The 12,238-nt window shown below is 41.3% G+C and overlaps 1 protein-coding gene across 1 annotated transcript in view; it reads left to right on the top strand.

Moving 5' to 3' along the window:
* The first annotated feature begins 9,458 nt into the window (after nucleotides 1-9,458).
* The window catches only part of SLC22A16 (solute carrier family 22 member 16), a 29,924-nt gene continuing 27,144 nt past the window's right edge, over nucleotides 9,459-12,238 (top strand). The window contains exon 1 of the mRNA XM_015818995.1: nucleotides 9,459-9,569. Coding sequence (XP_015674481.1) covers nucleotides 9,520-9,569 — 50 coding nt within the window. The 5' untranslated portion in view covers nucleotides 9,459-9,519. The remainder of the gene's footprint in view (nucleotides 9,570-12,238) is intronic.

Below are 12,238 nucleotides of genomic sequence, written 5' to 3'. Positions count from 1 at the left end.
CTCCCCTGCTACCACTTTTCTAGGATGGTCGTGTACCATGTGTCAGGTGCCAATGTACCACAGGTGGTACCCGTACCACTGGTTGAAAAGCCCTGGTCTAAAAGAGACTTGGCTTGAAGCCCAGACTATAGATAAGACTTTTGCAACCTTGGCAGATATCAGCTGTGAGAAGCCCAGCTGTGTTCTATACTCAGTGACAAAATTATTTTCATTCTCTGATTGTAAAGCTTTTAATTTAACACACCACTAAGAGAACTTGGATGAAGATCAGGAACAGATTCTTTATGTTGAAAGCAATTTATGAAACTATTCTTACAGCTACTGATGAAATAAGAAGCTGCAGAAAAGAACAAGATGTCAGCCTAGATATACGAACCCAAACTTTGATTACAACTAAAGAACCAACCACACAGAATATAATAGAAGAAATGGAACAATTAAATACTATAATAGAAGATTCAACTGATCAACAAACACAGTTAATTGAAAACCCAGAAAAGAGACTGACAATATTGAAAATGGAAAAGACTTTCTATATAAACCAGAAGAAACCTAAGGATCAAGAAGAACAGACCGAAGGGAAGATAAACATTTCAGGACAACTAAGTCGAGATGGAAAAACAGAGAGACGATTTATTAGCCCTTCCCAAAAAATGGCGACTGGATGGCCTCTTTTATTTCAAACAACATATATAATAACAGAGGGAGAACTATTTGATGAGGACATGGAAGGCGAGTTGGCAAAGAAAGAAAGCTAGAATAAAGCTGAAGAAAATAGGGTTTTTGACTTATTAGTGAGGATTAAAATAGAATATACTTAAATAGACAAGATGTGTACTTCGAATACTAGATGTTGTTATGAACTGAGATAAAGAAAACTTTGGTTATTTAAAACTTGGAAGTATAAATATCAAAAGTTAATTTGAATATTGATTTGTTTATAAAGGTTGAATGTAAAAGTAATTAAGATATATACTGTATAAGCTAAAAATCTACTGATAAATATAATAAACATGTTTTTACTTAGCTGATATAATAAGAACTGTACTAGCTTAAATATGAGATAGTAGACATTAAGAGAAAAAGATAGGAAATATTTGATGTTGAAACAAGAGAAATTTTGGTTACTAAATTTAAGACATTTGGAAATTAATAGAAAATAAGAATGTTACACTGTATTATTAATTAGATGACGTAGGTGAGAAATAGAATATATCTAAATAGATAAGACGTGTATCCTGAATATTAGACTTTGTGATGAATTGTGATAAAGGGAACTTTGGTCACTTAAAACTTGGAAATTATAAACATTAAATGTTAAATTTAAATATTAATGGGAAACTAAAAATTGGGAAAAACTAATTAGGACATTGATTGTCTATAAAGACTGAACGTTAATATAACTAGGATATGTATAAGCTAAAATTATTGATAAATGTAAGAATGTTATTTTTATTTAATTGATATAATAAGAATTGTATTAGTTTAAACATGAGACAGTAAATACTAAGGGGAAAAGAGAGGAAATATTTAATGTGGTAGTTTGAGATTTATACTAAAGATGTTTGTATGTCATTGAATTTTCGATTAACTCAGCTGCCATGTTGCTTTTTAAATACTTAAATGTAAAATTAAAAAATCAATAAAACATTAAAAAAAATAATAAAAAGGGCAAAACCTCGAACACTTACTTGCACCTGTCAAAGGTGTACAAATAAACATTTTGATGTTGATGGCCTGTGATGTCCTCCTCTCCTCCTGCCGAAAAGTTGCTTAGCTTTATAATTGATATTGATTTGGAGAATTATGTCTATGTTCTTTTATTTGAAGACATTTCTAAGCCTAGAAATGTTCATTCGGTGTGCCAGTTATCTCCACTCAGAAAGTAGGTTAGAATCTTTTCATGATAAGAAATGGCATGGCATTATATCAAGGATAAGCTACAGAAACTGGAGTAATCTAAGGGGGGGGGGGAAACTCTTGGAAAAAGCTTAGTACCGCGTTTCCCCAAAAGTAAGACCTACCCTGAATATAAACCTGTGTTTCTGACTTGCTACATTTGAAGATAGCAAGTTAGAAACACACACACACACACACACACACACACACACAAACATTCTCTCTTTCAGTAACCTGAGAAGAAGGCGAAAGACTTTCAAAAAAAGTTTTGGCTCCCAACTGACAGACAGGCACTATTCTAAGTAACTGTTTCCACACATTTTCTTATTCAATTCACGATCAGTGGGTTGTTTATAAATGGTTTTCAATTACATTGCACCAAAATCCTTAAAAAGGATGGCAGATGAGGTAAAGAAGTACAAAAAATACAAGGACCAAAAAAACAACAACAACATCCCATAAAGAACCAGCATTGACCACAGTGGATTTTCAGTTGCTGCGGAGGTGGATCAGCTATATGGTAATATTATTTGAAGCTGCCACAGAACACAACAAATTATTTAGGCCAGTTTAAGTTTTGTTCTTGACAGTTGGTGTCAGAAAAGTGACAGAAGCTAAGAGACTATGAACATCTGCCAAACATTTGCTGCTCCTTGCCTGGCTTAGAACTCTTTTTTTTAACCTTATTATATTCTCAGCATTGATAAAGGAGCACAGAGGAAAAAGGAAGCAAAGCTTTATCTCAGTGATGGCGAACCTTTTAGAGAACCGAGTGCCCAAACTGCAACCCCAAACCCACTTATGCATCGTCGGGTGCCGGGTGGGTGTGGCCCATTAGGTGGGTGTGGCCCATTGGGTGGGCGTGGCTGCGGTGGTAACAGCAGACTGGGTGGGACTAAAAAGTTCAATCAATCAATTCCAACTTTGCAAGATCTTTTTTTTTCCCACGAGAAGTTGAAATTGACTGATTGATTGAACCTTTTTTTTTGTACACGGCGGCGGAGGCCTAAAGCAAAAAGGTTTTATAAAACCCAGCTGAAGGCCTAGGACTGGGGCGACGGAGCGCGTGCCCACAGAGAGGGCTCCGAGTGCTGCCTCTGGCACCCGTGCCATAGGTTCTCCACCACTGCTTTATCTGATTTGTAATTTCTGAAGCCGATTCCTACATGACGCCTCCTCCAGCTGGGTTCCCTTCCAGAAAGGAAATAACAGCTTGCGCCTTGGTTTTTCTGCTTACTTTGCACACTGTTATGGATACTTTTCTGAAAGGCAGCCCTTTGCCAGTTTAAGCTGAGGAGTAATTCCTTGTTTAAAAATGTGTAACTTTACCAAATACTTCCATAAGTCTTCTTGAATTATTAGAGTTTGCAGCTTTTTCAGTATTGCCTGTAACACAATCTTTTCCAGTCTAGTGTTCTTCAAGTGTAATGAACTTCTAAAATTAGGGAATCTGGAAGTTGAAGTCTAAAATATCTGGAGAGTATCAAGTTGAAGAAGGTCACTGGACTACCTGTACTTCCAAGTTTGCTCTTCTTTAAACACACACACACACACACACACACACACACAGGGGGGCAGAGAAATATATTACTATATACTAAAATTATACTTTTATAATTTGAACTTCTTCCTCTAAAACAGCCGTTTGCCTGCCTGACACAGTCAAACACATTGTTTGTGCAACAGTGCAAATTCCAACTTTAGTTTCCCACTTCAGCTGCCAAAATTGGCTTAGTTGCACTAGGATTCTAGAAAAGAAAGCACCCCTTCCCAAAATTTGGCTACATTTCTTAATTTTACTAAGGGACGTACACTGACTAGCCAAATTATTCAATGCTTTTAACACCATCATCAGTGGCTTAAATAACGAGGGTTTGTTGAAAAATCTCAAGTGACTGGGTTGATGCAACATACTAAATTAGCCTTCCCTACTAGTTTTGGCACTCTGCAAATGAATGGAATCATCTCTCTGAATTCTTAGCAATAGCCATGACAGCTGTTGGAAGTCACCCAAATTGAGGAAAACCTGCTGAGTCATAAATTGTGGTGTAACATCTATGTCTAAGTTCATGCAATAAAGTAAGTCAAATGGAAGTAAACTACAAAATAGATCATGGCTTGGTCTACAGATTTAGCTTGATCCAGAGACCAGGCCATTCTTCTGAAGATGAAGAAATTATTGTAGAGAAAGAAAAGCAGTTTAATCTCCATTATGTTGCCATTTTAGTGAAAATACAATACAGAAAGTGACATATCCGCAACAACAACAAATGCAAGGCTGTTGTATCTAGAGGTAAAGATCTATACTGCCTATCACTTTGGAATACTATTAAAATGGCATTGTGCTAATAAGCCCCCCCTTTTTAACAACTAACTATGTGAGGGTCTGCTTATTGGAAGCCTGGACAGAAACTGCTGTCAAAAATAGGAGTTGTTGAGGTGAAAAGTATATGGCCAAAAGGGGAAACAAAAGGCTAGTGTAGAGGCAAATCCCAGAAAAGAAATAGTTACAATAAAGGTTGGTTAATGATCAAAATGTGCCTGAATCTCATAAAGCTCCTAAAACATATTTCCAGTCATGCTCACAACAGGTCATGTGGCCTTACCTTCAAACTACTGACAAAGCAGTACAGATTTTAGAAACATTAAACCTGGGATGGGATCATGTTGGCTTAAGGAAGAAATACTATTTTCATATAGGTACTTTTAGCTATGACTTAACAGTTTCCCTCATGGGCCAGAAATGAGATGTGGATATTTATGCAGGCAAAGGGGAAGACTGGGGTTGTCAGAGATTGCTCTGGGATAAAGTTTAAGGCAGGGGTGTCAAACTGCTGGCCTATGGGCCGGATGTGTTATGGCGAAACCACACCCACCCCATTGCCGGCAATGGGAAAAAAAATCATGATATGTCGTGACACATCACGTGACATTGCAAGTTTGACAGCCCTGCTTTAAGGGCTGGCAAGACCCACCATTTCCACTATATTGATCCAAAGATCTTTTAATAGAGCTGATTCTCACGGTCTGCTAATCAAGGCATTAAGATGAACAGGTTGTTTTCTTTTGATTTCATTTTTTCTCCAATTTACTATGGAGGCAGCCTATGTTAACCTTTTGGTATCTGGTATTCAAGCAGTGTTTTGTCTGTTCCTCCATTACACATGTAATGTTCCTCAGTACACCACTGAGAATACAGTACAACATATCACTGAGAATACAGTTGGTGACTTGGTCAGGAACTAAGATCTGTCAGTATCTTTAGTATTTTCCTTTAGCTGGTGACTAAAGGTGATTTTGCTTTGGCAACAGAGAGTCCAGTTCTTTCAAACTGGGTTCTTCCCTGTATCAAAGAACCATTTGTCCAGCTACCCCTACCAAACTGACAACACATCCCCAAGCTTCTAGGACTTGAAGGGTGGGAAATGGGGAAGGCTGACTTATTTTACCACCAGATGACTGATCACAAGGAGCTGATCCTGATCCTGAACTCCTGTAGTGGGAGGGATTGTCCTTCAAACAGATGTGAGAGAGACAGTTGTGAGATGAAGGGGAAGAACTTCTTCCTTCAGCTCTTGAAAGGCTACTTTTAAACATAACTTTAGTGCTGCTCCATAGGATATTTCAGAATAGTTTTATTCCATATGAAACCCAACAGTGAACTAACTCTAGCTAATAAGAGCAAGATGGCTAAACCTGCTGGGCTAGTCCTCTGTCAGAATTTACCTTTTCCCCAGTCTGTCCATAGTAAGGACAGCAAGTGGTGAATATTTTTTCCCACTGGCTAATGGGATTTGGCTTTTAAAACTGGTTCTGTGTGAATTTTGTAAGGACAGTGCCATGTCTTGCTCTTGTTACTGAGGCAGAATTAAACTCTACAGTGAAGGCAGTCCCATTGATGCCAGTATAGTGTTCTAGAAGGGAATGGATAAATATTAATATTGCCACAAGAAAGAGTCCATAAGGAAACTTTATGCCAATGAATGTTTTTGACATTATATTGTTGGATCTCGGAAAACAAATGTGTCCACAGCTCATTGCTCACTAAGCAATTGGCCCTTGAACCAAAATATTATCAGATCTAAATCAGAGAGAAAATAGCACTCCAAGGAAATCTAATTCTACTGTCACACTGATAAAATGTTGAGTGACCTTAAAGAAATACAATATTTATCGCTTTTAAAAATAATTCAGACTACAGACTTCACACTATGGGCTTCAAGACTATTAGGTGACTCTAATATGGATGATCTAAAAGCCACATTTTGGGCTTTTTGAGGAATTTTCTATTCCTCAAAGCACCTCCATATTCTGCTGCTGAAACATGGCTCCCAAACAATTGTTTGGTAGTGTTATTATTTGAGTCCTGCTAATTTGAAGTTGCAAATTAGCTACATCAAGCCATCACTCATCTATTTCCATCTGAAGCCCATCCACAGTCATCCATACATCTCCCCCAAAGCTAAAAAAAATTATTGTCCCTTATTATAAGAATGTAGCCTACCAAGACGGATGTTGTGTTCCTCCCTCACAGGCACCAAGGCCTTCCTTGTGTGAAAGGAAATGCAGAGAAGGAGGAGATGATTAGGCATGGGATGAAGTCCCCATTTTTCTACTCCCCGTTGGCTGGCTTGTCAGCCTGTCCATGCCCCTTCTTCATTCACCTAATCCCAGAAAGGACGCAGTAATAGAGACACTGACATAGCAGCACAAAACTGCAGCATGGGGGATTGAGAAGTGAGTCCAGTGGATCTACCCTGGGTTAGCAAGAAGACTAGAAACTTTAGCCACTCACTCAGACTACCCTCCTGTCTCACTGTCCCAACCCACGGATGCCCTGCTGACACTTTTAAGTACATATCCTCATGACACAGTACTGTATTCTCTTCAGCCCTGTTTGTCTTTAGCTTTTTTGGTTTGAACGTCGTTATTTTTCCTCTTCTCCCAACATAAGCCTTGCCAGACAAATATCCAGTGATGCCTCTCTAACAATATTGACACATTCAGGGGTAGAAACTGCCCAGCTCCCATTGGCCACTGTTATGTTTGTATGGGTATGCCCTATTCCTCCCCACTGGTCATTTGGCACTCCCTCCCTGCCACTTTGGCTTAGCCTGGGCACCTGAATCTCACAGAAGCATTTGCTCATGTAATGCTCGGTTGCTGCTTCACAGAGCACCATTCATGCATTACACAAGGGCATAAGTCTAGTATTCTTTTGGAAGACAGTTAGGCCTGTTTTTAATTCTGTTTCATGGTCTTTTGAAAGAGCAGCAGAACCTGTTAACAAACAAGACTATGCTCTCTGTGCAGAAGGTCAACTGACATTGAGAAAGATATAGTCTTCCAGCTATGTGTTGTTGATTCTGACCCAAATGAGGGCATTGTAAGAAGGTGTGAAACCTTCTTCTGACATATAGCCATGCTGTCTACTATTTATATTGTACATTGCCCAGAGACCTTCTGTGAGGGAGATTGGGGGGTTCTTAAGTATGATTGATAAATATTATAGTGGGTTTCCCTTTGCATATTCCCATATTGAATACAAATGCCATCGTGTGTATTCCTCACACCACGAGAGGCTCTTTTGAAGACATTTACTGTCAAAAGCTCAGCTATCAGACAGTATATCCAGGAAACACCCTCCCCCTTCCCCAGTTCTCAGATTATGAAATTGACTTCAGGAAAGTTTCTATTCTCTCCCAATATGTAGGAAAATTACACCCCGTTATTAAACTTTAGTTTAATGATATTTTATGGATATTAATTTATATGTTACATTTTTAATTACACGTATTGATGTTATGGCTTAGTTTGATAGATCGTATATATAAATCAATCATTTTACAGCTCCACAAACAAACTTTCTGGTCCTCCCGGACGTGTGGACTTCCACTCTCAGAATTCATAGAAATTGCCATGTTGTCTTGGAAATTCTGGGAATGGACTTGAGGGAGGTTGAGGAAAACAGGCTTGACACCAAGGCAATGGCTGGGTTCCCACAACATGCTGCAGCAGGAACAACCCCAACCCCACTTTAGTCCTCCTTGCTGAGTTTTGTGAATTCAAGCCTCAGATATTATGGAGCCAAAATTCAATAATTAATGCTTCTGCTACTGCTACTGCTTCTTCTTCCTCCTGTGAGTTATACCAAGTTTATAGGACAGTATATATTCTCCCCTTATTAGAGAGATTGCCAGGGAGGGCAGACAATTTTTATGTAGACTTTCTCCTCCAGGACTCAAACCCTTCTATCACGCATGCAGTGGCAAAATATTGTGTTGCGGCAATGTCCACAAGAAAAAAATTGGTTACAGACCTATAGTCGTCAATTTGTGCCAATTTTCGGGAGATATCTCTAATAATGTTTGGAACATTATATTTACTCACACATTAATCGGCTATCCACTCACGTAAACTAGGGAGTGACCCTAACATTTTGAGAACATGTATTTTCTTAACAGGGATGTTATTATNCTGGATTTGGCATTTTGTCTACCTATCGAGTCCTTTCCCAGGACCTGGGATAGGCAGATGTGGATGTTTGATGGTATTACAGATATCGTCGCAGGATGGAAGCAGTTCCTAGTAAGGCCGCCTTTTGCAATTGACTAATAGCGAATTTGTCAATGCCAATGGTGTTCAAGTGGTGCTCCAGTTGTTTTGGAATTGCACCCAAGGCGCCTATTACTATTGGTACTACTTTTGCTTGCTTTTGCCACAGTCTTTCTATTTCTATTTGTAGGTCTCTGTATTTTGTTATCTTCTCCAGTTCTTTCTCATCTATTCTGCTGTCTCCAGGCACTGCCATGTCCACTATCCAGACTTTTTTGTCTTTCTTATCGACAATTGTTAAGTCTGGGGTGTTATGTTGCAGGTGCTTGTCTGTTTGAATTCTGAAGTCCCAGAGCAGTTTAATTTTATCATTTTCTATGACTTTTAATTTTATCATTTTCTATGACTACTACTACTATTATTATTATTATTATTATTATTTAATATATTGTAAAAAGTGATGGCTATTGCTGGTCTATGACCGTAATAAAGTTTATTGTATTGTATTCTTCCTCCTCCTCCTCCTCCTCCTCCTCCTGCGTTACATATAAAGTAGTTCCGAAAGAGAACTCATTTTTCCACCAGAAAATTCAGAAACTGCAGCAAGAGCAGGCGCCCCTCAGTCCATAGGGCAGGTTCCTCACCTGCCCTGAAAAGAGATTCCCCGCTCCTTCTCCTAAAGGAGTGTGAGGGGTGTGTGTGTGTGTGTGGGACGACAGCGCGCCTTTGCGCCAGCAAAGCCCCTCGTTCTCCCGTTTCCCGCCGCAGCCCCTCCGCTCCTTCTAACGGGGCGATCCTCGCAGCGCCTGCTTCTGCTGGAAAGGACGGGACTAGCGGGTCGGCGGCGGAGGCTGCGCGGGAAAAGAGCGTCCCCGGGGGCGGACACACCCCCCGCCGCCAGGGGTCGGGATAGCGCGGCCCGCTGGCCCGGCCGAAGGGTCCATTGGACGGGAGGGCGAAGGCGACGCCCCTTCCCGACAGGCGGGCTCCGTGGCGCAGGAGGAGGGAGCTTGCCATGGGACTCTCTCTCTCTCCGGCCCCGCGCACAGCCGCGCGCCCCCAGCCATGGCTCGCAACTTCGAGCACCTTTTCGAGTCCCTCGGGCACTTCGGCAGGTAAAGCAGCCCCCGACGCGGGGACAGGGAGGGAAGACGGTAGGAAGCAGGCGCCGGGCGGAGGGGGAGGAAGGCGCCGCTCTCCCGCTCCTCGTCCTCTGGCGCGCACGGAGAGTAACCCAAGTTGGGCGAAGTAAACTGTCCGCGCGGGACGAGGGCAGCTCGGGATCTTCTTCCTCTTGCTCTCCCCGGAGCTGGGAGCAGCGCGGGGAAGGCAGGGGAGCTGCCTGGGATTGGGCTCCAGGGCGAGACACGTGGCTGCCAGGGAGAAGCCGATTTAGGCACTTCCAGCCGCGAGTCCCTCCCGGCACCCTCGCCCTCCTGTAGTAGGTGAGCCGTGGTTTCCCCCCCAACCCAACCCAACTGCCTGATTCGCAAGATCCGTTGGATTAGACTGGGATTTGGGAATCAATATATCTTATTCGAGCGTAACCCGAGAGAGGTCGCTGTTAACTTGGGGACTAAATGGAGATTTGAGCCCGTGGATCCCCCCCCCCAGTCCTAGCCCAACACGTGCTTGTGTCATGACTGGGGGGGGAGGGGGAGATCTTAACCCCTGAATTTCCAGGCAGAAGAGGGGCGATATTGGCCTCTGCATTAGAAACGGGTACCGGGGGTCTTCGGCGATGGGAAGCCTTGGATTTAAGGCTGGTTTGTAGTTGTGGCTGGTGACGGTGATTAGGCAAATCGGAGGCTGCTTTTATTGCGGAAAATTCCCCCCTTAATCTGGAAGGCGCAGTAGTCATTATTCTGTACGTGCTGTGAGCAGTGGTTTGTGTCCTTAATATATCAAGTTTGGGTAGAACTGAGGTTAGGTGGTAGTGGACACTGTCGTTTGAAGTAGGTGTTGGAGGTTCTGCGAGGTGATGTATTCTAGCCCATTGGGAGTTGGAAATAGCGCTTGAATGGAGGGGCATAGGCGTGTGACTCAGTATGGGACGATCGAATAAATCTCATCTATTTGTGGGATATGCCCTCATCCGCAAGACCCTCCCACATACCTGTGTGTAATAACATGTTTATTTGTAGCCTGAATCCTTAGTAAGATTGAGATCGCAGAAAATTAAAATCCGATGGGCAGCTTTTCTGTGTAGCTGATCAAGCCCGAACTACTGTAAATTGGTCGGCTTAATCAGGATGAATAAATAATAGAGGTGTGATAATAAACTGTTGATGTTTAATGAAGGGACTCTCCATCTGTAGGAGTATAGGTACTACTCAATTTACATCCACAACGGAGATCAGAATTTCCGATACTAAGCAAGGCGGTTGTAAGTGAGTCACGCCCGATTTTTTTTTTGTCATGGTTAAGTAAATCACTGTTAGTTGCTAACTGAATCATGTGGATGTTAAACGAATCTGGCTTCCTTCCTTGATTTTGCTTGCCAGCTGGGAAGTTCATGAATGGCGATCAGGTGACCCTGGGATGCTGCAGCCATCATAAATACTTGCCATTTGCCAAGTTCCTAACTTTTGATCACATGATTGTGGGGAACGCCATGATGGTCATAAGTGCGAGGACCACTTGTAAGTCACTTTTTTCAGGGCCATTGTAACTTTGGATGGTCGCTAAACAAATGATTGTAAGTCGAGGACTACCTGTACAGTTGGAGCAGAGTGCCAACAAGTTTAGTGCATTTGAATTCCTAGAGATGGAAAAGGAGGATAGATATAAGTGAAACTCAAAATCAGGAGGAATCTGTAGCATTTTTTCTGACTAACCATTTTGACTAACTGGATTCCTTCTGATTGTGGGCTACCCTAGACTTAGCGGGGCCTTCCTTCTACAATATCTAAAGCAAGGTGGTTTATTGGGGAAAAAAGCCAATCACACTTCTGAAAATGCTTGTTTTTTTTAAAGAGCCTACATACTTTAAGAAAAGGCAGGCACAACAAAAAAATAAACAGTGCAACTATTTCATGCCTATTTAGCCTCCACACTCTGTCCAGACTAACAATAGGCTAAGAGATTTAAAACTAGTGTGTGGAGAGTTAGGAGGGTGGTTTGCAAGCACTGCTAACCAGGAGCTGTTGCATTGGTTTTATCATTCACAGGTTAAATGCATGTTTTATGCATTTATACAAGCCAGAAATGATATTTTACATGAAGAAACATAGATGTGAGAAATAGATAACCTCTGAACTCAGCAGTCTTCAAGTATTGAACTGTACTTGGTTTTGTATTAAGAACCAGGTCAGCCAGGAGGAGGTCAATGTCCAGTAGTCACTGAGATGAGTGGTTAGATACAAAAAGTTACCTGTTGCATCGGTGCACACATACATACAGTCTGTACCCCTAGTACAAATCTGTGCCACAGTTCCTACTTATTTATTGGTGCGCAACATTCAGTTTAATACTTTTCATTTGCATTCGAGGAACACTAAAAGAAAATGCAAGACCGCTATAAGTAAATACAAAATAGATTACTTGCCAAATTAGCCATGATTTACTTCTGTTTTCTGGCTTTGCCCAATACTAGATTGTAAACTAACTGTGCACAGCTTGGATTTACACAAAATGCTAAACTAAAATATGGTGGTCTGGTTTATGGTTTTGTGTACTAGGAAAACATAGCTTGTTTTTTAAACTTGCAGTATTAAACTGTTGAGAATCAGGAGTCATCTAGAGATTGCTTAGTTTTTGCCTTCCTGTGCACTACAGAGCTGCA

Source organism: Protobothrops mucrosquamatus, unplaced genomic scaffold (assembly GCF_001527695.2).
Source record: "Protobothrops mucrosquamatus isolate PMUCROS unplaced genomic scaffold, P.Mucros_1.0 scaffold838, whole genome shotgun sequence".
NCBI lineage: Eukaryota > Metazoa > Chordata > Lepidosauria > Squamata > Viperidae > Protobothrops > Protobothrops mucrosquamatus.
This window is presented reverse-complemented; position numbering and strand designations above follow the sequence as displayed.